Source organism: Podarcis cretensis (assembly GCF_951804945.1).
Source record: "Podarcis cretensis genome assembly, chromosome: 6".
Classification (NCBI taxonomy): Eukaryota; Metazoa; Chordata; class Lepidosauria; order Squamata; family Lacertidae; genus Podarcis; species Podarcis cretensis.
Window position 1 is genome coordinate 49,524,652 of NC_137175.1, and position 26,294 is coordinate 49,550,945.

General features: G+C 43.9%; 1 protein-coding gene across 2 annotated transcripts in view; it reads left to right on the forward strand.

Moving 5' to 3' along the window:
• Nucleotides 1–26,294, forward strand: part of CPNE5 (copine 5) — a 137,040-nt gene that overhangs the window by 60,540 nt on the left and 50,206 nt on the right. For both annotated transcript variants that reach the window (XM_079980368.1, XM_079980367.1), the window contains exons 7-10: nt 7,249–7,308; nt 11,123–11,186; nt 16,062–16,165; nt 17,589–17,693. In XM_079980368.1, coding sequence (XP_079836494.1) covers nt 7,249–7,308; nt 11,123–11,186; nt 16,062–16,165; nt 17,589–17,693 — 333 coding nt within the window. The remainder of the gene's footprint in view (nt 1–7,248; nt 7,309–11,122; nt 11,187–16,061; nt 16,166–17,588; nt 17,694–26,294) is intronic.

Sequence of the window (26,294 nt, forward strand, 5' to 3'; positions counted from 1 at the left end):
GCTCCAAGCATTGTGCAACTTATGGATGCACTCTAATAAACGAAATGTATAATGTAAACAGGTGAACAACGTAAGAAGAGCCTTGCTGGATCAAGCCACAGGCCTATCTGGGCAAGCATTCTGCTCCCACAATGGCCAACCAAATCCTTATGACATACCCGTCAACTGCCCCGGAAAAACAGGGACATCCCATTTCCCCCTGCTAGAGTACAGAAGCCATTTTGGACCCCTTGTTCTCGCACAGTTTCAGGCTGAAATCTTGCCCTGAAAAAAGCATTTGCTGGGTACGCGATCTCACGCAGTGCCCCAAAACACATATGTGCCGTGTGACTCACACAGGATTTCAGACCTGGAAGATGGTGTCCCAGATTTGGGCCACGCCATATTGGAGGGTATGCTATGGGAAGCCCCCCAAGCAGGACATGATCACATGCTCTGCTCATGTTCCTTATCAATTAGTATTTAGACATGTAAAATATAATCTTATCCTCCATGAAAACAGCAACCCTTCCTAGGCCACAGTGCAGAATCATTTTGTGTTTAGCGTGGACAGACTGATTGGACCGCAACAGGCAGAGCCGGTGAGCTGTCAGGGAGCTCACAGCAAGCCAGCAACTGCACTGATTTAATAACAAACACAGAGGGGAGCAGAAGATGTACCTCTACATCAGCACAATCTTCGTTCTGCTTGGATCTCCAGGAGGTGTGAGCAGGCCTTTCAAGCACAGCTACAGAACCCATGTTTTGGCGTGTGTCTCTTCCCCCCTCTCCCTCCAGGTACCAGGCATATTTTTGACAGAAGATGCAGGAGCTGCTGACACAGCACTTTGCCTTTTCATCTCCTAGTCTGTGATTTGGTCTAATAGTACGAAGGAGAGGGTGGCCTGGGAACAGCCAACTCCTGGGAGACAGAACGTAATTGGCCTCTGTGTTTTGAACATCTGTTTGCAGCCTACTAAGTTAGAGAGTTGCTTCAGTGAAAGTGATAATGGAACACAGAATGAAGCGTTTGCTATTATTAATCCACAGACCCAGGGGGCCAGCTAATAATAATAATAATAATTTGTAAACCCACCTGGCTGGGTTACCCCTGCTCCCTGGGCAGCTTCCAGCATACATAACAATACAATAAAACATAATAAATTTTGGTGTGTGAGGTAGAAAATCTAAACTCCACCTGTTACCCCACCCTGGATGCACAAACACACAGTTAGATTTATGGTCAACTTCTGTGATCAGCATTTAACTATTAAACCACTGGTAATTTACAAAGTACTGTTTTATATTTATTCAATTTATTAGTCACCCACAACAAGGCCTCAAGTCAACTTATGGTAAGGGACAGGAATGCCTCAGGTCTTAATACTGAACTGCACTGGACATCCAGAGAAGTTTTTCCCTTAGGATGTCACCATATGGGGCTTTCTACTGCTCCCCATTTAGTGTTTTCGCCTCATCAGAAGATGTGCTTTGACAAAGTGCAATAGCATGGAAGGCATGGGCAGATTCTGCATTTCCAACACACCTTGCTGGCCATTGACATGAGTTTGCAGCCACTTATTGCAGTCGGCCTCTAGCTCTAATTGGCTTTTTTCACAGCCAGGATGTCCTCCTTCAGCAAAGGTCTGGGACATGTAGGCAGTGGGAACAGCATGCTGGAGAGCTTTTCTGACCTTTCCAGTCACAATTATGGGCCTCTTCTCATTGGTGATTTTGAAATCCCATGCTAGCAAAATAGCGGCAGATTTCTTAAGCACAGTTTCCAGCTAAGCTAATTCAAGATTGTTTCTCCTCTCCTCATATGATGCCTGTGCTTTGAGAGTTTTTGACTTTTTCAACCAAGGATAAATGATTCATTATCCTTCCACCCCACCCCCCACCCCGCTCCCACATCCTGGATTCAGCACGGTTTCCATGCATGACAGTCACTTGTCACTTGAATCTCGATTTCTATTACAGAAGTCATTCTTCACAATTCCAAATGTGTTTGGCACATTGGGTGCACCCCTTTGCTTTGAGAGATGTTAGTGCACAAGAAAATCATGCTATGCATCTTCCAAAGGGCAAGTTTAGTACATCTCAGGCAACGGGAGAGTTAAGTAGAAGCTACTCAGTCAGGTAGCTGATGTGCTTTCATAATGAGGGGATGCATGGAATCAAGCTAGCTCCTCCTGTTCAGATACACAGAATGTGAAGGAGAAGACTCTGCTTGCTCTAGAGATAAATGCAATTGGCTGGGGGCTCCACTTCCCCCACTGGAGGTAGCAAGATATCAGGGGGAGTGATCCTCAGCTGTTGCTTGTCAGAATCATGCCAGGACTGAGCAAAGTGATAATAGCTCTAGGGAAGTAGCAAAGTGGGAGAATAGTTTCCACGCATCCTTCTCATGGGTGCTGCTTAGATGGATGGGCAGATGAGGCAGTGACTCTGAAGCCACCTGGGAGCAATCCCCACTTACCGTATTTTTCGCTCTATAAGACGCACCAGACCACAAGACGCACTTAGTTTTTGGAGGAGGAAAACAAGAAAAAAAATATTCTGAATCTCAGAAGCCAGAACAGCAAGAGAGACCGCTGCGCAGTGAAAGCAGCAATCCCTCTTGCTGTTCTGGCTTTTGGAATAGCTGTGCAGCCTGCATTCGCTCCATAAGACGCACACACATTTCCCCTTACTTTTAAGGAGGGAAAAAGTGAGTCTTATAGAGCAAAAAATACAGTACTACCCATTGCCACATCACCCACCTGCTCACCCACGCAAGCAGTACAAGTCAGAAGGAAGCAAATAACTGCCTCTGGAGCTTTCCATTGTGGATGTGGATGTTCTGCACTAGCCCAGCTTTCATAGGCATGCCTGGAAGCTGCAGCCGATTCTCGTGACAAGCATGGAGAGGGATCTCCCGTTCTTGCCATCTGTACTGCCTTCTAGAACATACACAGCCGTGGGCTTGACTTTGTGCATTTTCTTCATCGTGAAGGCAGTGAGCAAGTCAGCTCTGAAATCCAATGACAATCTGCTGAGCCATTGGATAGGATGTCAAAGGAGGCTCTTTTGTGGCCTCACTGTGCCCCTCAATCTGGATCTCACACACATTTTTTTTACAATTTTGTTTATTCATTTTCACTTTTAACATTTGTCATCATACACAAATCTTAATCATTTTACAAGTAGGATTCTCAGAATCCTCAGATTTCCTCCACCCCTCTGTGGTTTCCCCTGATATTCTTTTCAAACGGCATCTTATCATATTCCCCATATTTTCTTAAATCTCAATTTTTATCATAATTCTCGCTTCATTCAACCTGGATCTCACATAAATGGCATGACAGAAAACGGGACAAGTGGTCAAAGTGTCATTAAAATGGAATATTGTTGTGTGGGACAGCTTGACACTCCTGGATATGTGCATATTTTGCAACAGCAGCCACACTCGTATTCTCAGCAGTCTCCTCTCAGTACCAATAGTTTGGTTGCATATTGCATAATGCTAATGTTCAGCAACCAAAAACATGGTTATGTGGATTGACCTGACCTTGGAAGGCAGCCAGGGTGGTGTTGGGAAGCTTGGCCTTGCCCTACTGACCCATAAAGAGGCAAGCTGAGACTAACTTGGCTGCCTTGCCATTCTTGGATTCATCTACCCCTCAGCCCCTGAAAGAGAAGCAGGAAAATACTGGATGTAGTAGGCTGGCTAACCATTTCTGCACAACATCATTTCACATTATATTGTATCACCCCTGACTTGACTACCTGTTTCTATTTGTCCTGTATCTTCTGTGATCCTTTATCGTGAACCTGCTGCTGATCCTAAATTTCTTCTTAGTCCTGCCTATTTCCCTCTCTCCAGCGTGGTGTAGTGGTTGAGAGCGGTAGACTCGTAATCTGGGGAACCGGGTTTGCGTCTCCGCTCCTCCACATGCAGCTGCTGGGTGACCTTGGGCTAGTCACACTTCTCTGAAGTCTCTCAGCCTCACTCACCTCACAGAGTGTTTGTTGTGGGGGAGGAAGGGAAAGGAGAATGTTAGCCGCTTTGAGACTCCTTCGGGTAGTGATAAAGCGGGATATCAAATCCAAACTACTACTACTACTACTACTACTATTCTTCTTCTTCTTCTTCTTCTTCTTCTTCTTCTTCTTCTTCTTCTTCTTCTTCTTCTTCTTCTTCTTCTTCATGTTTTAGGGCCAGACCCTCTCTTGCCTCTGTCCTTTGATGGAGAGTTGATCACCATGTAGGTATTGGGGCTCAGAGTGGGTGTTCAATAGAGCAAGGTACATTATATTAATAGCCACACTGGTGCTGCTGGAAGCTGATCAGGCTGACTCTTGCTCACTGAAGGCAAGTGCAGGATAAATCCCCCTGCTCTTCTGGGGGAAACAGCATCAGGCAAATCCATGTCCTCGGACTCTGCAATTTTCTTAATCAATGCTCTCTCCAGCTGGTAGGGAGAGAGGTTGCCTCACTTCGCTGTCAGTAGCTGCAGCTGCGATGATCCGTCATCTCTACTCCTTTGCCACCTACCATCACTCTGACAGCATGGTTACCAAAGCCTGAACGTGAGGCTGGTGGTGGATAGACAAAAAAAGCCTTGCTGAGCCTCAGAATGTAATCTCAGCCCTTCAGTTGGAGCAGGAACTGGCAGAGTTTCACAGCAGAAGCAGGGCATGGCTCTCAGAATTTGGCCACAGCCTATTTCCTCCGCTTTTCCTGTGCTGCTGACATCACAAAAAGAGCAGCAAAGAGGATAGGTATATAATAATATGTGTAACCCTCTTGGAGCCCTCTTTAAATAGGAAAGGATATGAGGTACCGTAATAAATGACATGGAAGCAGACTGCATGCCACAATTTGTTTGAACAAACCAGGATTTAAACCTGGTTCCCTTCAGCTGTCCTTACTAGCAGGGCCTTATGGGCACAGTAGTGCCTCAGGTTAAGAACTTAATTCATTCTGGAGGTCCATTCTTAACCTGCAACTGTTCTTAACCTGAGGTACCACGTTAGCTAATGGGGCCTCCCGCTGCTGCCGCATGATTTCTGTTCTCATCCTGAAGTAAAGTTCTTAACCCGAGGTACTATTTCTAGGTTAACGGAGTCTGTAACCTGAAGTGTCTGTAACCCGAGGTACCACTGTATTTTAGTCCAACAACATCTGGTGGCATCAGGTTGAGGAAGGCTGATTTAAACTCACCGTAGAGTTTTCCCAAGACACAAGGAACTCTGCTTAATTTAAAAGCAGTAACATTGCTTCTTGCTTCCTCTTTGCACCCACATTAGAGAAGAGGAGATGGGGAAGCATGTGTGCCTGTTCCCATATACTAGGCTTGTTCCCATATACTAAATGATGGTTTAGGATTATGTACAAAATGGGCAACAGTGATGCTTGAGTCCACTACCTGTGAATGTCCTAGGTCTTGGGCAAAAAGCCAGCTGATAGCTGAAAAATGCCAAATCCTGGCAGAAATCATCACTCTTCAGAAGGGTGTTGCCGCTGGTCCCCAAAATACTATCACTTTGGCCTCTGCTGTTCTGTATCTGATCACTTTGACCCAGACTGATTCAATGAGATCATTTGCTTATGATGAAACAATCCTGTGTCTACCCTTCTTCATACCTGTGAAATACAGGACAGTCTCATGTCCTTGCAGGGTGGAAGGAAACCCAAACTGATTAGAAATTGCTGCTTTCCAGATGTGTCTCTGAGTCATGGCTCTTTCAGAGCATTTGGGGAGAGGAGGAAGGACTATTAGAGTCAGGTTCTATAAATGTTATCAAGGAAGCTGCATCTGTATAGGAGGGGACTTGATCACAGTCTCTGTAGCTGTGGCCCTCAAACCAGGGAATACAGGGGAAGTTCAAAGGTTTAACTGTTCTTAGCAGCCTGGAAGAGGCTGGAGCGGTGAGCTCAACCTCGTCATGGCAGCAATGAGTCTCCAACTTACGTGCAAACACTAAGTTGTTAAGTTGAATTCCAGAGCCCGAGTTGAACTTTTGTCAAGGTCACGGCGTGCTTGATCATTGGCAAGCGTGCAGATTCTGTCATGATGTTATCTCTCTGGATGCAATTTCCCTCAGAGTCTGTAGCGGGTTTTCAAGAAGTGAGAATTTTTGTGGGGTGAGTGCTTATGGACAAAAAGCAGGGTTCTGGAGAAACACAGCCAGAGGTTTCTTCTCCCCAATACAGCCAGATGAGCCTATTGCCTGCTGTTAATGAGAGGCTGTTTGTGAGCTAATAAGGCAACTTCACTGCTAGACATCTCTGAGCTCAGTGATTTTGACATGGGATCCAAGAGGGTCCCATTGTGAGCCCAGGGAGAGCAAGGGCCATATTGGAATTTCCATTTTGCACCAGGGGGCTGATTCACTGTTCAGTAGCTTAACTGGGAGGATATCTTGAGTCATTTGCCATTATTTTATTAGGTTGAGGTCTGAGTCACACACATGCATGTAATTGCTCAGTATATCTTTTTGCTTGGTTACTTACCACGAACTCAAAAGGTTGCTATTTGAGCTGACATGTGAAGTGATATGAAAGCCCTGCCTTTCTAATATTTGATCTGCAAGCATAGTTTTGATCATGTAAGTAGTTGCTTGATGTAGCAGGAACCAAGCAAGGAACAAACACATGGGAAACTCAGCATGAGACTAGACTGCAGCTTGTACTCACTGGCATCTGGCATGTTTTCAAAAAAGGCTTTTCCAGCTTTTCACACTCCAGCTGATTATGGGATATGCAGAAGAGCCTCCACACAGAGCTGGTCTAGGCAGCCGCCTCAGGTGGTGGAATTCTGTGGGGCAGCACCCACACGGGGGCCCCACCCACCCATGCCATCACCACCAGAGAAGGGAGGAGAAGCAGTGGCTTCTGGTAAGATCTCGTGAGTGCTGTGCAAGACCTCGCAAGAGTTTCACAAGATCTCACTTGAAGTCGCAGCTGCCTCATGATCCTGGTAAGTGAGGCTTTGGCAGGGAGAGTTGGGACACCTTTCTGTTTCATCTGTTTAACCTAACTAAATGTATTGAACGCTTGTGTTGAAGGTTATGATCCCTTAAGTGTCCTGGTCCAAAGCTGCACAGAGCTTTGAAGCTAGTAACTGCCATATTTAGGACAGGAAATCAGAACCAATTCCAGTCTATACCGTTGCATTGGATGAACAGGAAATGATGCAGATAGAGAGAGAGCGCACACACAGAAGTACGGAATCAGTAGGCATTGAAGTTTTAGGCGTCTTTCTTTCCTTTCCCCTTTTCCAGGATGGGAGCCTTTACATTACATTCCAAAACCGGGAAGCCTATGCCATCTGTCTCCAATGGGTAAGTCATGCCGAAGCCTCTTATTCTCCTACCCTAGAAATAACTCTGTTATTTTTTATCATAGGTTGGCTTGTCGGCATATATTAAGGAACCAAGTGGTAGAGGAGAAAGTGGGAGGAGAAAAGCTGTTAATTCCAGCACTGACCTAGCACATTTCACCCACTGCTAAATATAAGCATAATTTGCACAAAGAACACCAGTCTTTCTTACCCAATGATGGTACCTCCACATGGTTGTCCTACACCATTCTGAGCATGATGCTGTGGGCTGGAGTAGATTTTTCACTTTGCGGATGGGATTCCACATTGCTGGAGAGAACTACGTTAGTGCTATCATCCCCACCCCTGTTCAGGTGATATTTCCATTGGGTTTACACACAACTGAGACCAACCCATTGTTTCTAACACTATTTTCAGTGTTAGCAATGCTTATGTCATCAATCCTCATAAGAGCACAGCACATATGGCTGACTCTAGGTAATAGAGGAAGAAGAGAGAGATGTGTAACATTCAAAGCAGGTACTGCCATACATGGACGGTGCAAAAAGGGGCACTCCAGATTCTTCTTTGTCCTTGATACATCACAGAATCAGCCATAGGCTCAGAGGTAGATTTGTGCCTTATTATTTTATGTAGGCATTTTATTTCATAAATTTTATGCACCTTGAGATTGCAAAAAACAACAACAAAAAACTCAACAAGGTTTACAATGAGATTATTATTATTTTTTGTAAAAACAATGAAAAACAACTATTTAAAACATTAAAAAATAAAATCAGCAGTACACTAAAGACAGATTAAAACACACTGGATTGAGCAGGGATTTTTTTTAAAAAACTTGGATAATTCATATCTAAATGCATTTATTTATTTATCAAACTTTTCATAGCAAGAAAACTTCTTATGCAGTTGACAAAAGGATAAAACATTTAAAATTACTGATAAAAAGCGGTGAAAGGGTGCAGGCAAACACTTGGTTCTTAACAGCACACTAACCTAATTGTGATCTTACTGCTGCCTAGTTATGGGGCATACTTATGCTTATATGTGATGTTAGGAATGGGCCAAGTAGAGACATGGCGGCTGAAAGCAGGATTGAAAACACACACACACGTGCATCAGCTGGTGGGTGGTGTGGAGTTTGATCCTGCTTGCTTCAGGCTGGCCAGTGAGTTCCTGTTGCAAACTGGCTGGCAATACCTTTCAGTAAGCAGGATTAACATTTACCCACACATTAGCTGATGTGCAGGGAGTTCAATTGCACTTGGTCAATGTCACCCACCACCTCTTTGGGCCAAGTTTGACAGGTGGGTGGGACAACACACCTATCAATCACATGGCACCATTGTGATGCTAGATGACTGACAGATGGCCTGGGTGGGGGTAGGGGAGATAAATGAATGGCCCATTGGGTCAAAAAACTTCCCCAGCCCAGTTTCTCTTCCTTCCTTTCTGGCAGTGGAAAGGTAGGATAGAACTGAAAAGTATATAATCATGTCTCCTGCATATTCCAGCAACCATCACTGCTGTCGCATGTAGTAGTATCCATGCATACTTCCCTCCCAGTAAGGTGCTGCAGTTTCCCCAGTAGAGCCAGTCTTCATCGTATTGGTTCCTTTTATTTCTCACATATTTATAAACCTGAAGAAATTTGTCCCAAGGCCACACACTTGTGCAAAACTGCACTACTGTCATATTTCTTTTTAACAGAGTTAGTGTGTACACCAAGCAAGGCACAGATTTTCACACTCTGCCTTTCTATCCTGAAAGAACCTAGTTAATCTGGCATGACCCCAATGTATGCAAATGACCCCACCCCCAAAAAAGGGAAATGAGATGTGGGGCACATAGTGAAAGAGGGCAGTCTGTAACCAATATGAATCACAATTGTAGAAAAGACGACGGGGATGCCTTCTTGCACAGAAAGAGCCAAGGAGACCAGTCCACATAATTCAATTAATTTGCATGATACGGGACACTTATATTAAAATCCAGATTGCTCCAGACATGTGGCAAATCAGTGGTCTGACTCTATTGTCCCAAGGGATGGGCACATCTGTAAACTTTAGTTTCTCTTGGTTTCTCATTTTGCCAACCTTGATTTCAGTTCGCCACATTTTCACATGTTTGAAATGTTTTTTAAGTCCTCATGAAAAACCAGTGTTTTAGTCTGAATTTCTCCTAATGTGTGCACATCTTTGCAGTTTTGTCTAATATACACATTTCCCAAAGGAAATTTCCCTAATGCAGTGCATTTTTGTATGCCGTTTTCACAGATACATTCCATTGTATGCACACTTTACCCTCATATTCTGCATTTCTGTACACAGTATTGGCCTGGAGAACTACATTGCAAAATTCAGAGAAGTGCAAATTTCAAAGGATGACTGTGTTTCAGGTCCCATATTGTTTCTGAAAGTGTGGATTAGGCAGATTCACCTTTAAATGCAAAGTAAATCAAATTTATCCACCAACCCTAATTGTCACTGCCACAAATTAGGACTTCATGCCCTACTCCTAGCATGAGTGGTGGTGCTCAAAATTGCAACTTGTGTTCATGGGAAATTGTTCAGATGACCAGTTTGCTATATGCACAACAAACATTGTGCTCAAATACCTACTTTCTCCTCTTGTGCAAGAAGCTGGTCAAGAACTGAAACCATAATTAAGGTAGCCCATGGGTAATGTTGTTTTTGGAATTTCTTTTACAAAAATTTGACGTCTGGGAAAAGGTCACATCAGTTGCTTACTGTCTTACTCCTAATTTCCAAACCCCATCAAACAAATAAACTTGTCATCTGGCCTGCAGGATGAATTCGTTTTGAGTGATCATTACCCAGCAGGGCTTCCTGCTCTTGTGGAATTGAATGGACAGAATGATTGTAAATCACAAAGCTGGCCAAAATTGTTCTATTCAAAGATGCTGACAGTAAAAAGGAGGGCGGGGGGTGTTGAAGTAAACCTCTTTTCTTAGTTTTGCTCCATGGTGAGTTGTATCTCTCAATGTCCTACTTACTTGTGCACTCAAAATAAATATTTCAGTTTGTCTCAAGCTGCAGAACCAGTAGCACAAATCGACCAAAAACTTCATCTTTTCATCTGGGGAGGAAAAAACCCTTCTTGGCTTCTCCTTTATTTTGCCACCTTCAGAAATGTTTGCAGATGCAATTCAAAGTACACTTATCAGGAGTGAGTCCCAATGAACACAGTGGGACTTACTTCTGAGTAAGCATGCACAGGATTGGCTGAAAGTGGCTGTTCAGTTGGACTCTTTTATTTATTTATAATAGTTTAATGTTTCAGCCTCCAGCAAAACTTCCCAGACAAAAAATAAAAACCAACAGCAACCAAATAAATTAAGCAACAGAATCACAGCCCTAATGCAGCAGGGCCTCATGTTTCAAGCTGGGGCTGAGGATAGATCCCAGGTCTGAAAACCACCGTAGCAAAATGCTAGTCTTTGAACATGGGAAGCCCTAGCCCATATTTCCATCTAAGCCTTCTGCATGATCTTTGGGAAGTTAGACTTTTTCCAGCCAGATAAAGCTGGAAAACTACTTACACCTGCAACTAAGACTTCAGAAAGGCTCACTGTAATCGTTATTGAGCAGTTTCAACAAGCTTCTTTGAAGTTGCCGTGTGAGCGCTAAACAACTGATTGATGCTGACAGCATGCCTTCACAGGGGCTCACTGCAGTTGCCAATCAGCCTATAGTGCAGCCAATACCAGGGGGACTTGCTGGCAGCATCAATCAGTTGCTTGCTCTTTCTTCATCTTCTTCCCAGCTGCTGAACCATTTTCTTTCTTCTTGCAGCGGGATTCCAGGGAAGAAGTGTGGCACCATTATCCTGTCTGCTGAGGAACTGGGTAACTGCCGAGTAAGTAATTCTCTGCTCTTTGAGCTTCTGGTCAGGCCTCTGCTCCTGAGGGAGCAAGGGAAGCTCCTGTCTGCTGGCGTCTTTAGTTCAAAAAGCCAAAGAGCTCTAGGGATAATCATATATAACAAGGTGTTTTCTTTTCTAAGTCCTTACCGTACTTCATGGCTTGTGAAGATCAGCTGTATAATAATGCAGAGTATGGTGAGAGAGGCTGAGACACAGACAAAGTAGATACCCTGACAATTATTCCATGCAACTGTTCATCTCATTTGAGTGCTCCTACAATGCATGCTGGCTCGTACATTTCTAGCGTTGGCACACAAAATTTCTCATCCTTGCAGATGGTATGCTGGCATGCCAATTCTGCCTTGTATCCATCAACCCACGGGCTGGCAGGGTGTCATGAGGAATGCACCCCAAAGAAAACTGTCCCCGGGGTGACGCCCACCCCCCAGCCCTGCCCATGTTACGCCTCTGAGAACACTGAAATGAGGTATTGGACACATGGTACATGTATGTGTATGTACTGTAGAGCCTTGGTGGAACAACGTGTTGTGAAGTTGGACAAACTGTTCAGTAAGTTCTCAGCAGAGACCAGAATAGTTGTAATGTGGAAATAGAAAATGTGCAGCTCTGGAGAGTCATAAGGTTGCAATGAGAGATTCCACTCCCTTCAGCTCTTTATCGCTTATGGTGGGGGTGGGGTGGGGAGACTACCATGTAAGCTCACTGTCTGCTGCAGTTTCTGGACAAACACTCCTCTCAACAGCTCTCAGAGCAAGATCCGAGATTACAGCCAACGTCAATGGCTAAAGTGTGGTCACAGCTGGAAGTTAAGAGTTCAGATTGTGTACTAAAGGACAAACAAGGGCAGCAACTAAGAAATCATAAGTGTGTGGAAAGATTTGCTGTGCAGAGAAATGCATCTGATGCCTTAACCATTAGGGATGCAGTTTCTGGGTAGAGGTAGGTGGGTGTCAGAACACAAATGAATATCTGCACAGCGTTGTGTGGATGGAGTGTTTGTCTGTGTCTGCGTGGCATTTGTATGCTGCCTAATAGTACGAAGTTGCCTGGCAGTTTACAATGAATAAGTAAAAAACCCATTGAAATACAAAGTAAAAATAAACCATTAAAGCCGGAACCTGCAGAAATGCAACAAAGCAAAACTTGTCAGAGTCAATACACACACACTCAACATGACTGGGTGATCTCCAGCCAGTCACACATTCTCTCAGTCTGATCTACCTCAAAGGGTTGCTGTGAGGATAAAAGAGAGAAACCCATGTGCAATAATATTTGGAATTCCTCAAAGGAAGAGCAAGATAAAAATGTAATGAATCAATGGCTGACTCATTGGGCTTCCAGCACAAATCTGAATCTTTGCCCCCAACTCTATCACATTCTAAAGCAGAAAGCTGTTCACAACTGAGTTGACTTGCCATACAGACCTGCCACTGGGCATGCCTGTTTGCTAAAATGTTTTCCTCCTTTCATAAGGGTCCTTTCTCCAGCCAGCTCCATCAGAGGAAATGGCCACAGAAAATTTTCTGGATTATCTGTCCTGAAGAGGTTAATGAAGTAAAATCAGGTTTCTTCCAGAGGAAAATCTTACATCTGGATCAAGGTTCTTCCTAGCATTCATGGTCACAAATTTGTTTTGTGAAGGGGAGACAAGAGAAGAATGGGAAAGGATGGCAAGTGACAAGCCTATGCCTGGTTGAACCCAGCTGTCAGGTAGACAAGAGTCAAGTATCAGCCCCTGACAAGCGTCAGAATCTGTCCACTTGCTTGCTGCTGGTGTTGAACAGAACAAAACAGAACAGTTGGTGTATAACTTTTAAGAGCAAGACAGGACTGCCTAGAGACTAAACATCAGCAAAGACAGATTCTTTCATTCCCTTTCTCTCCCACATACAGAAATGAATACAAACAGTATCACCACATTTTTGTCACCTTCTCTCGCCCACACAGCTGACGTCTGCAAGAGGGAAGGAAATCCTATTTTTTCTCCTACACAGACAATTACAATATATTTTTTAACCCCCTTCTTGACACACCTATGTTGAACTTGCACAGCTAAAAAAAGACATACAGACCAACTCTTTCTCACATGTTCATTTGTGGATTTGTCTTTCTGTAGGCAGACTTGTGCAGATGGATGCACCACACCAAATACTTACATTCAAACAACACAAAGTGTTTCACACTTTTTGCTCATGAACATACAGCACACAGACCCCTCCAGCTCACGAGACGTGCACTGTCTGGTTAACGCAGGCTGTTTGTGACACTGATGTCCGTTCAGAATTTCGGGAATGTGCTTGAATGCATCCAAAGCAGCATACCATCTGTTGTGCCATAAAGAGAATTTAATACTCATTTCGATCTGAAAGAACCGAGACAGAACCAATTAGCTCTGCATGAGCCGTTCTGCAGCCTGCGCTAGAATCTGGTTTAACTTTTCCCTCTGTGCTGAGGATAGTATGGGAATGCATCATATGGGATTAACTGTGCTTCCACTCAGTGACATTGTTCCTTGGCATTTTCGGCACCATCACCCCAAGGAATGCTTGTGTTCCCCCCTGATTTTCCAAGAGCCCACCCAGCACTTTCTTGCCTCCCTCCCTATCTTATCCTGAATGCTGATAATGGGAAGCCACACTGATAAGAGAAAATCAAACCTGCATACTCCCTCGTTTCTATGGATCGGGGAGTACAGCAACAGTCGTACTGCCTGAGCACATTCCACTTCTCCAAACAATTACTATTTCAACATACTGTAAGTGATCAATGGCCAATTTCTTAACCCCAGCTGGGAGAACAATTATTAGACCTTGCCTAGCTAAGCTGCTATTAGAGGGCCACACCTCTGAGCCATGAGATCATTGCTCCTCCTTCCCAGAAGTTATGGATGTGTGGATCGGCCATCCCATTGTGAGTGGAGCCTGCCATGGCAGAAGGAATGTACTTGCATGCTGTTTTTTCCTGGACAACCCAGCTTTTGCTCTCTGCTCCAGAAGCAGCATGCAGGACACCATGCATTATCTGGTGGACACCCCATGGGAAGTGATGACATGCCCTGAGACCTCTGCACTGTTCCATTTTGACTTTGTCCCCAGATCAGGAGCAGCTTGATTGATTCTTGAGTGCTGTTTTTGGCTTGATCAGGGAGCAGTGCTGCCAAGGGTTAAAGCTGCACAAAGGAGCAGGTGACCTCTGGCTGAGCATCCTGCATCACCTGAGAGCCTTTTGAGCATCTTCTGCTCTAGACCATCTACCATGGTCTTCAAGGATAGTTTGCTGCTGACCATCTCAGGAGGCATCTTCTAGGACTGTGGTGAAGATTCTCTCCCCTAAACCAGTAAAGCCATTGGACCATTGTTGGGAAATGGCTGAGATCAGGGGTTGCTTAAAACATTCCACTCCCTACTCTTATCTGCACAATGCATCACCTGGTGGGTTTCCTTATCCCACCATCTGCTTTTGCTGCTACAAGCACTAGTGATGTTGGTCCTGTGGGAATGTTCAGGGAGGCAGGAGAGAATATATTGTTTAATAATATCCTTCCTAACTTGTGCTAGCAAGTTCTATAACGTAGCAGAGTTTTACATTCCCCTCTTAAACGCACAGCAGGTAGCTGGTTGCACGCTTGTTTAAGCTTCTCAATATAGATTCCTGGTAATTTCCCTTATATCTCCCTCTTAAAAGAATAGACACAGCACAATCTTGTGTAAAGTATATAAAATAAGTTTACTCACACATTCAGTTCACAGATGGATCCCTGAAGGCAAACTTAGTTACAGAGTATATACATGTGGAATCTATCCCATATGGTAATAGTCCCTTTGTCCTCTGTTGGCCAACAGAGCATCACTAGCTAAAAAGCTGCTGGTCCTACGACGAGAGGAAGTGAGAGAGAGGGAGTGTGCAGCATGCTATGTCCTTTTGTGTTACCTGGGCAGGTAAGGTCACACCCACCTCTAGCCACATGCAAGAGGAAGTATGTCCCAGTCAGGAGGTAAGAGGAAGTTTTCTACTGACTGGACCAAACATTCCCCTGCAAGTTCACTCTAGGAAAACCAGGAATGTTGTACTTTACTGCTATTTATGTATCACATCCCACAGGTCCTAGCTTAGAAAGCAATGCTTTTCAAACTTCCTTTAGGAAGCATGAGAATGTGCACATTGAGTGGGGACAAGGCAGCCATTTAATTCTTGGAAGAGTTGGCCTGTCTCTCTACCCTGGATTTTTGCTGCCTTGTCCCCACTCTCAAAAAGTATTGGGTACTTATTAACAAACCATGATGCCAAGACAGATCAATGGGAACAAGAGGAGGAGGGGGGGCACATGACAAGGCAATAGTGACACACCTGGGACAGAGTTACGACATCCCAACTCCCCTCAATCTGCTCCACTCTTGAAGATGTGCTCCTCCTATTCGTTCCCCTACAATGGTATCCTTTGAAAGATTAAATGCTTACACCATTCACACGGTGAGTCACTCATTTCCAACTGAAGAGGGGCAGAGGATCACAGCCTGTAGCATCATTAGCTGGGAGTTTGGCAGGCGAATGGGAGAAGAATTGCACACTGAGTTGAATTCACAAACAACATGTAAGGTTGGATACTCTGGCTCTCTCTCATATCTGCCTACTACCAAGAAAGTGTACTGCAGCCCTCAGGATCTCTGGGCCAAATTAAAAAAGACAACAAATACATAATTAGCCATTGCACAGATGGTGTCTTACAGGCAAATCGCAGGTACAGGAAGCCCAGTCTGATCTTGAGATGTGTGCAAATTAGGCAGTATGTAAATATTTTGAGAAACAAACAAATAGTTTATAGATATATTTTCTGTTCCCCATTCCAAGGATGTGGCCACAATGCAGTTCTGTGCCAACAAGCTGGACAAGAAAGATTTCTTTGGAAAATCCGACCCGTTCATGGTATTCTATAGGAGTAACGAGGATGGGACGTAAGTCAAAGTGCTTTTGCTTTGGGGGCAGGATAATTATTCAGATTGCAACAGAGCTTGCTTAGGTGACCTGTAGCAAAATGTTGTCCCAAGCACTCCCCCCCTCCCCCCGCCAAGAAGCATAAAATATTTCCCTTGATAATGAGTTTGTTCAAAATGTATTGGGCACCACATCCATGGTGCAGCTGCTCTCCTTTTCTAACAATAGAAGTATTATAAACCCATCCTCCTGCTCCAAACAAGGGACTCAGCTTAGAAACTAGGTAACAACAGTTGAACAACTATGGAAAAAAATCAGCTCTGCTTCTGCGTTGCTGCAGTTTAGTTTCCGCCAAATACTACCTTATACGTTTCATGTCCCCTATTTAAGATAAGGTACCTAACTTATGTAACATACATAACTGTTTACATAATTTACATTCACATTTCATTTTAAAGGAAACATCAAAATGCTGTAAAAAAAAAGAGGGGGAAATTAATTACATAGTTAAATGGGGTTAGAATAGAACTATGCATGGTCTCCTTCCCATGCCCATCTTTCAGCTAGGTGTTTAATTAGGGTTTTAAAGGCCTAATTAAATATAATCCCCACCCCAAACTTATTTGGGACTGGATGCAGGGTGGGGGTCCCCAGTTTGATCCAGATTCTGATATCCCCCCAGATTCACTGCATGAATTGGCAAGGGCTACTGGAAACCACAGCAGGGGAGATTGCAGTTGTGTTCAGGTCCTGCATTTCTTTGGCTAGTATGAGAATACAAAGCTTGACTAGATGGGCCCCTTGCCTGATAGAGCAGGCTCTTCTTATGTCATTACGTATCATCTGCAGACTTAATAATAGCAATGATATTGGTGGACACCAATTGAATTTGCTTGACAGATTTCCATTCCTGACCACAGACAAGCATGCAAATCACAGCAGCTTCTGCTTCCTTTTCCATTTTCATTGGTGTTCTCCACCCTCCCAAGATAGGGGAGACTCTGCTGAGGATTTCAGACAGCTACTACCAGCTGATCTCAGTATAAGGCCATTTCATTCATTCAGTTGCCGAGGAAGCACCTGGGGTTTATGGAAGTTGCATGTCCAAAACTATCTGGAGAGCTACAGGTTCCCGACCCCTGGCTTCTAAATTTTGATCTGCTGGCACTGAAGGCCTATGATGCTGCCCTTTGGTTGTATGCAGTTCTATTTAGGCTCCTCCAAAAGACCAGTTTCACTGAGGAAGATCCAGATACCTTTTACCAAGATGGTGCTTCGTTAGGGAGTTGTTACATTTTTAAAAGCAAGTAATCCATTTTGGTCATGGTCCAACCTTGTGTTAGTCTGCCCCTGTCCATGACTGCCTGACATTAGGGGAGCATTGTTCTTATTTATTTTTCCCTGTCTACCCTAACTCAACTGGCCTTATTTGTATCCTGCCAGATTTACCATCTGCCACAAAACCGAAGTGGTGAAGAACACTTTGAACCCTGTATGGCAGTCCTTTGCTATCCCGGTGCGGGCCCTGTGCAATGGAGACTATGACAGGTACAGACCCCATGGAATAAGATGCCGCTTTGATAACTGTGTGTTAGAGGAAAGGATCACGAGGTCTTACAGGAAAGCAACACTGAGGGAGGCTTGGATCCAACATAATGTCACAGAGGCCCCAAAAATTGTGCTCTAAATTCTAGATGCTGGGGATAAGCAATGCAGGTGTGCTCTTGCCTTCAAGCTTCACTTGTGGGCTTTCTGGAAGCCCCTGGGTGGTCACGGCTGGAAAAATAGGAAGCTGGACTCCATGGTCCCTTGTTCTGGTTGAGCAGGATCTTTCGTTTGCTCTTAGGTTCAAAATAAGAAAAGCATGCAGCAATCGACAACAGCTCCCTTTTGCCTCTGCAAACAGTAACTGTCAATTTCACCTCTTCCTATTGTATTAGCAACTGCACTGATTCTTTGACTTCATAGGGATCACAAGCCCTTTGAGGATTAAGGCTTTCGGGGCCAGACCCTGAGAGCCTCCTGCAACTTTCAGAGCTGTATAGTGAGATCTGGTAATATGCATTAACTGTGCTACCACCACCAGTACTCAGTCAATTCATTCACTACCCACATGCTGCAGTGAGTGGGATTTAAACTGAGCTGAGAGTGGGGATCAGTGGTGACTGGTGTCCATTGGGACTGGAAGGGCAGACTGCAGGGAGAGGGAGCCCAAACAGTAGGTGGAGCCAAAGCCGAGGAGAGGCAAAGCCAGCTAATTCTCGTTTCCTTCCTATTTGCCTCCTTGCCAAGTTCTATAAGGGCAACACTGAGACCAAGGAAGAGGGAGCTGACAGGTTGTTGGGGCAGTGCCCCACTTGCCTGAATGGACTGGCCTTCACTGTGGGTGAAAGAAGGGAAGATGAGTGGACCATTGGAGCAGTGGAGTAGGAGATACCCCTGCTTCGTATTGACCCTTTCTGGATATAGCACTAAACTATTTTTTAGCATTATATGCACACATGAAGATGAGGTCGGACTTGCTTTTAAACTTACCAGAGTTCCGTATTTATGTCCAAACTCTGGTTACTTTAAATGATGGTATGTTCAATAACCAAGGTCAGCTATGGCTCATGATTTCTGTAACCCAACTGGCTATGCACTATATACTGTAGAAATTGTCACATCCAGTAACAAAGTGATGTGAGTGTTTTCTCTTCCCTGGGGACTTAAGAGAATCTAAAAACCTGGGGCTCTGATCTGTTCCAAATTAGATGGCTCAGGTTCTGTCAACATAACTGAAAAGGCAAAAGTGGAGGTGGTGTGAAGAGAGACGACTCCCTAGAGAAGGCTGCTTGGAACAGAGATGTACTTAATGGGTGATTGATGGATGGAAATGAACTAAAAGGCCTGGGAAAGGTGTGATTGAAGATGTCCTGGAGATGGATTATCTGTTTCATTTGCAAAAGCAGCTAGCATTCCTATGCCTAAAACCACAGAAAAGGTCAGTAGCAATTCAGGAGAGATAGTCTTGCTGGGAGGGGATTGACAGTCATGTTAATCAGCGTAATAAGAGAACCTTGTACATAGGAATGCCAATTACATGAAGAATGATTGGGCCCATTACCCAGTGCAATATATTCTTCACTCAGCTTGCGGTTGTCATAAAACACAATAGAATTCACTCTCAGCATCCGTGTGTTTACACTTGCAAGCTTGAGAGCTGTGCTTTAATTGCAGCTCTTACCACCATGAAACCTACAATGTTTACCATTGATTAGACGCTCAGCCCTGATGTAGATTTACAAAGCTGTTTTCCATGCCAGTGGTTCCTGGTGATAAAACCCAGCTATATACTGGGCAAAGTGTACATCAAATGAACAAAACGTATTCCCCACCCCTTCATTGTGGAGGAGGTATCATTTCTTGGCAGAAAAGCAAAAAAATGTGACTGAGAATGCAATCCTAATACATCTACTCAGAAGTAAGCTTCGTGGGGTTGTCTCCCAGGTAAGCAAGTGTAAGACTATCTTAGGATCTATTCATTCATTCTGTTTCATGATAAAGAGTTCTGTGTAACTTGGAATCTTAAATCAGTAAGATATAGTACCTCATACCTATTTTGCTCAGTCATTCTCCAGAAATGGGCTGACAGCTCACTGCATTTTCCTAAATGATTTGCTTTCATATCCTTTAATACAATTCCCTTTAACTTTTTTGCTTTGCTTTGCTAAGACTTCTGAGATTTAAAAGCAAATGAACCTAATAAAATTCCTCCTGAAATGAAGTAAATAAAGAGAAGAATCTATAAGAATATTGACTCCCACAAGGCATATTTTCTTAGGTGTAAAAATGACCCAGTTGGCTGCAACTTCTTGGCTTCATATCATAAGGCTATCTTGCTAAAATGGAAGAAAAACCACAATGCATCATTTTCTGAAGGACTCCAGGTTGCACTCCGAAGTATCCATCAAAAAATATAGCTGAGAACACTCCATCACTTACGTTGATAATCTGTCAGTGCATTATTATAACCATTTAGGCATGTGAAGGGTTTTGCTATGGTTATCTTATTAATCCTCACAAGCAACCATGTCACTGGAGCTCCATTTCATAAAGGGGGAAAAGGAATGGTAAAGAGCATTCAGGAACCAGAGCCCATAATAGCCCTCTAGTTCTTGCAGCTGTTCAGAGCAGTCTTCTGTGTGTTTGCTCAGAACTAAATACCATTGAGTTCAGTGGGGCTTGCTTTCTAGTAAGTGTGAAATTATTCCACACATACTTCCAAATATATGTGCTCTGGATTGCCTTTTTCTTAGCCTTGCCCATTCTACAAGGATGCAGTGTGCTCAACTGTGACTTTAATTTTGCCCAAACTAGCATTCACGACAAATTACTACACAACCCAATGAGGTGGCAGACATTTCCTTCAGGGTATTCTGCACTGACACATTCTGTTCTTTTAGAAAGTGACTACTGGCCTAATAAGACCTGGGATGCACTCAAGTTTTTGGATGCTAGCCACATATCTAATGACATAGTTCTATTTATGTGAATGGGTTTTCAAGTGCTTTTTGGTTCCCTCCGCCCCCATCTTCATAAATTCTCAAGTTTGATGGTTGCTGATATGGGAGTGATTTGAATCCAGTGATACTGTTAATTTAATTTTATTTACAGATTTTCTTTTTCATTTCTGAACAGCTAAATACATCCAGATTGATATACTTAGCGATGCAATATTGCTGGTTATGCAAGCAACATGAAACTTGAGTGCTGCAATTATTGCTTAGAAATTCTGACTAGGATCAGGATTACATTAAGCAGTTTGAAGGCAATGGAATGTTTGGTGCAATCCTGTATGTGTCTATTCAATAGAAAGCCTCAATGAATTTCGTGGGGCTTACTCCCAAGTAGGTGTGTATACAGCCATAGCATGGCACTGTTTAAAGTTCCTGGCATTGCTAGATTGTGCCCACTGGGCTTCATTTTACAGTTATTTGAATTAGCCACACATTCGCACTGAGAGGTCCATGTCTTTTTATTTGCCAATAGAGTGGATTTTCTAAGTGCCTGTTACAAGGATAATATTAGAGGAATGGTTTCCATTGGGACCTGCATATAATTCCATTGGCCCAGAAATCAGATGTTCAGTTGTGGATGAGAGCAGCCTTTGCCAACCTGGAGTCTTTCATATGTTTCATCCTACAACTCCCATCGGCCCCAGAGTAGCCTAAACCTCTGGAGGAGCCCAGGTTGGCATTGGCTTGGCTAGAGTGTAGGATTTGCCCATAGAGAAGCCAGGTTCAGTACACCAATGGAACAAAGTGAATAAGCTTGGGGAAATAGTGGGTCAGTCTGATGGTACTGTTGAACTGACAGACTCATAACTGCTTCTTGGTTGTTGAGCGTCCTTTCTGGAGCCTTTTAACTCTACCCATTTTTATTATTTTTTTAGCTTCTCCAGAAGAAACCTGAGGTGATAATACATACATAAATACATGCATACATACATCCAGCATACAAACTGGGCAGTAGTTGTGTGTCGAGACCCCGAGGTTGATGAATAAAACACAAGGAAATGGATATTAGGTTAATGTTATTGGGCAAATTTAGGCCACAACTTTATTGGTTACAGAATATGAGCAGTATTGGCTTAGGCATTGGAACTGACCCGACTATGTCTGACTCCTGCCTGTCACACAGGGAGTCCAGTAAGGGTCAACCACCGGTAGGGGGAGCCCCGTCGATGCAAACCAACTCGAGCTCCCCCTGGGTTCCCGATGGGGTCGTGGCATGGCCCTAGTCCAGCCCCGGACTTCGGACAAGATCCACACCCCCGGATTCCTTTAATGGAATACCCTTAAGCTTGGAGGGGCAGGTGATGGCCACACCTCCCCTCCCCCATCATAAGATCAACCGATGCCTAACTGCCAAACCTTACAAAGTTGTGATGATTGCTACAAGGTAGGTGAAAACCAAATGGCCAAATGGCTTGAGCCTCAGTTTAAATGGGGCCTGGCCATGCCCCCCCAGCCAGCAGATTGGCTGGCAGATGAATGATGTGGCCAGGAACCTCCGGGAGACGTGGGACTTTGTCCTCCGCCCCTGGAGAGGAGTGGGTGGCCATGTGGTCCACCGCAACTCCTCCCCACTGTGAAGTGGAGTGGATTTCTTATTTCTCTCCCTTATCTTCCTTCTTGAAGAGAACTATATTGAATGGAAGAGAAAGTGTCTTGTGTCAATGATGCTACTATAGTAGAATCACTGGAGACCCAGTCATAGGCAGTTCCAAGGAAAAAGACTTTTGCATGTATAGAAACCTTGCCATTAAGTTTTTCAGCGTGAAGGTTTTCCACCCAAATGCTGGGTCTGCAATGTTGCCACTATAAAGTTTGCAGAATATATTTATGAAGGCAATTCTTGGCAGTGCCCAAGATCCATCTTACTCTGCTTAGAGTACACATGGGAGCCCTATATATTGCCATGAAGGCCTGCCATCAGCTTTAATTATTGTCACCATCCCTCTAATACAAATCCCTCTAGATGTTTATGTCTGTGTCTCTTGGAGCCAGTCAGAATTCATCATGGCTTGCTAATTTATGTCAGGGGCTGCATTGGTGGGGGTCAGAACTTTGTTCAAAAATGCTATTCTGGTGAAGGCTCTATACTAGAAGAGACTAATAAACAATTAGATCTGGCAATGCCCTAGAACATGTTACAATCCTCCTCTTGGGAACCACATTTAGACCTAGCGCATCAATCAGAATAGCAACCAGACAGGTTGAGATGTATTCAGTTCTTGACCTTGCCGTACTAGGGCCTCAGTTTGGAGATTATCGAAGGAAGGGTCAAAATGATTCTGGCCTTTTGCTTCTTGCAAAACTGAAAACTCGCTGCATTATCACCTACCTTCCATTTTCTTTGCTTTGAAAAGGAACAGGTCTCTCTCCGCCAGCCAAGAGTGCTCTTCTCACAACAACACAGATGGTTGAATTCTTGCTTTTAAATAAAAAACATCACACACCCTGTGAGTTATTTGACCCCCAGAGCACACAGGCAAAGGGCTGGATATGTTTCTTCAGGGTTGGTTCTCAGTGTTTCTCCCCCACCCTTCACATTCCCCCACTTAACAGTATTTGTTTCGTTTTCTAAATTATTCTAATTTTGCTATCACTTTTCTCATCTAGAGGTGGCTTAATTTATGTGAAATATGATTCCGGCTGCCACTGCATTTTACCTGGGTAAAATGAAAAGACTAAACCTATCTGTGACAGGGAACTGAGGATGGAAAGAGATGCAGTTCACATTTTAATGTGAACCTGCCTAATTCTCATTTCCCAGAGCAATACACAAACCAAAAGGCAGCTACTCTTCCAAATTTGAGCTTCTCTGAATTTTGTGTTGCAGCCTTCCAACCAAACATTTTGCATTCCGTTTTTGTTTTTTTGTTTTTGTTGATATCTTTACTCACCCTTCACCACACTGGCTGCTTATAGCAATTTACAAAACACAGAATTATAGTCAGTTTAAAGCAAACAGTAGCAAAAGAATAAGGTCATAGAAAGATAGAGATAGAATATTAGGGTGAAGTGTGCAGTGAAATACATATATTCATATAAACAACATGCAAAAATACATTTAATTAAGGAAAATGACTCACAAAAATGCATGTTCATTAGGACAAACAGCATACTGTAATGTGTATATAAGGAGAGATGAGCACTAAATTGCTGCTGAATTTTTATAAGAACTTTTTAAAAAAATATTTAACTCATGATAATCAAAAGTGAGTGCTAGATCTCTGTTCTCACATTTATTTTTGATAATTTTAAAAATAATAATAACCAGCAGAAATACTGAGCCAATAATAATAATAATAATAATAATAATTTTATTATTTATACCCTGCCAATTTGGCTGGGTTTCCCCAACCACTCTGGGCCCACTCTGGGCAGCTCCCAATAGAATATTATTATTAAGGAGGAGGAGGAGGAGGAGGAGGAGGAGGAGGAGAAGAAGAAGAAGAGGAAGAAGAAGAAGAAGAGGAAGAAACATATAACATTAAAAACTTCCCTAAACATTCAGATGGTTTGGGTATCTGAGTTCTGCAAAGGTAGCAATGAAGTTATGTAAATACTAGACCTCTAAAGCATATTCAAAGTACATTTCCTAATAATAATAATAATAATAATAATAATAATACAGTGGTACCTCGGGTTACATATGCTTCAGGTTACATACGCTTCAGGTTACAGACTCCGCTAACCCAGAAATAGTGCTTCAGGTTAAGAACTTTGCTTCAGGATGAGAGCAGAAATCGTGCTCTGGCGGTGCGGCGGCAGCAGGAGGCCCCATTAGCTAAAGTGGTGCTTCAGGTTAAGAACAGTTTCAATTAAGTACTTAACCTGAGGTGCCACTGTAATAATAATAATAATAATAATAATAATAATAATAATAATAATGTATTTCTACCCTGTCCATCTGGCTGGGTTTCCCCAGCCACACTGGGCGGCTTTCAACAGAACCTTAAAAACAAAATAAAACTTCAAACATTAAAAACTTCCCTAAACAGGGCTGCCATCAGATGTCGTCTAAAAATAGGATAACTGTTTATTTGCTTGACATCTGATGGGAGGGCATTCCACAGGGCAGGCATCACTACCGAGAAAGCCTTCTGCCTGGTTCCCTGTAACTTCACTTCTCACAGTGAGGGAACTTCCAGAAGGCTCTCAGCGCTGGACCTCAGTGTTCGGGCTGAATGATGGCGGTGGAGACGCTCCTTTGGGTATACTGGGTTGAGGCCATTTAGGCCTTTAAAGGTCAGCACCAACACTTTGAATTGTGCTCAGAAATGTACTGGGAGCCAATGAAGGTCTTTGAGATATGCTGACTGCACCAATTTCACCAATCTGCTTCCTACAGAGAATAAAATATATGGAGTTGGAGCACATTTTGTCTGCTTGAGTCTGATGTAGAGGAGGATGGGTAGAGAGTTGCAGAAGCTATTGCTAATGAAGACTGGAAGGCAACAAGGAGGGACCTGCAGCTGAAGATTTCTGTATGCTCCTGCTCAGGATCTGAGTCAGCTAGCCATGGCATTTTCCAAGATATGACATTCCACCTCCAACTTTCCACCCCTGCCCCACAACAGTCAGGGGCAGCTCAGTCTTCATCGAACTGCCTTTCCTCACTTTTCTTTAGGGTTTCTTCTGCTACATTCGACGCAGGTGGCGCTGTGGGTTAAAGCCTCAGCGCCTAGGGCTTGCCGATCGAAAGGTCGGCGGTTCGAATCCCTGCGGCGGGGTGCGCTCCCGCTGCTCGGTCCCAGCGCCTGCCAACCTAGCAGTTCGAAAGCACCTCCGGGTGCAAGTAGATAAATAGGGACCGCTTACCAGCGGGAAGGTAAACGGCGTTTCCGTGTGCGGCTCTGGCTCGCCAGAGCAGCGATGTCACGCTGGCCACGTGACCCGGAAGTGTCTCCGGACAGCGCTGGCCCCTGGCCTCTTAAGTGAGATGGGCGCACAACCCCAGAGTCTGTCAAGACTGGCCCGTACGGGCAGGGGTACCTTTACCTTTACCTTTTACCTGCTACATTCGATTGTACTTCTGCAAGTATGGATGTACCGTAAGCCTGTTCATATCAGATGGGCAGTTCCAGTCCCGCACATGGATGATGATCATAGAAAAGGGATCAAGGGGAGAGCTCTAAATACAGCTATAGGTAGTGACTTTCTATACAAACACCTACCCTGTGAGTAGCCAGGATTTGCAGCCAACACCTGCTGTCATTTCCAACTACTGGATGAGGAAAAGGTTAATATTTGAAAGCACACTTTCAATCAGGAAACAGAATGAGGAGAAGATTGCATTTGTTGTCTCGATCGGTGACTAGCTTGGTCCCAGTGTCATATGTTTCCATGGCAACTAAAGCTAAAAATATACCACCTAAAAATGAGGGGTGGGGGTGGGGAAGGCCCACACAGCAGTCGAAACAAACTAATTAAAGATCCAATGCAGGAATTGCAAGGATAAGAGGGTGGGAGTCATTTTAATAATTTGTTTGGACTTGTTCAGAAGCAGATGAACAAGTTAAAGATGGCAGAAAATACTGTTTGCTTGAGACGCAACGCTGCAATTTCCACCAGTCAGAATGGAACAAAGGTCTATAAG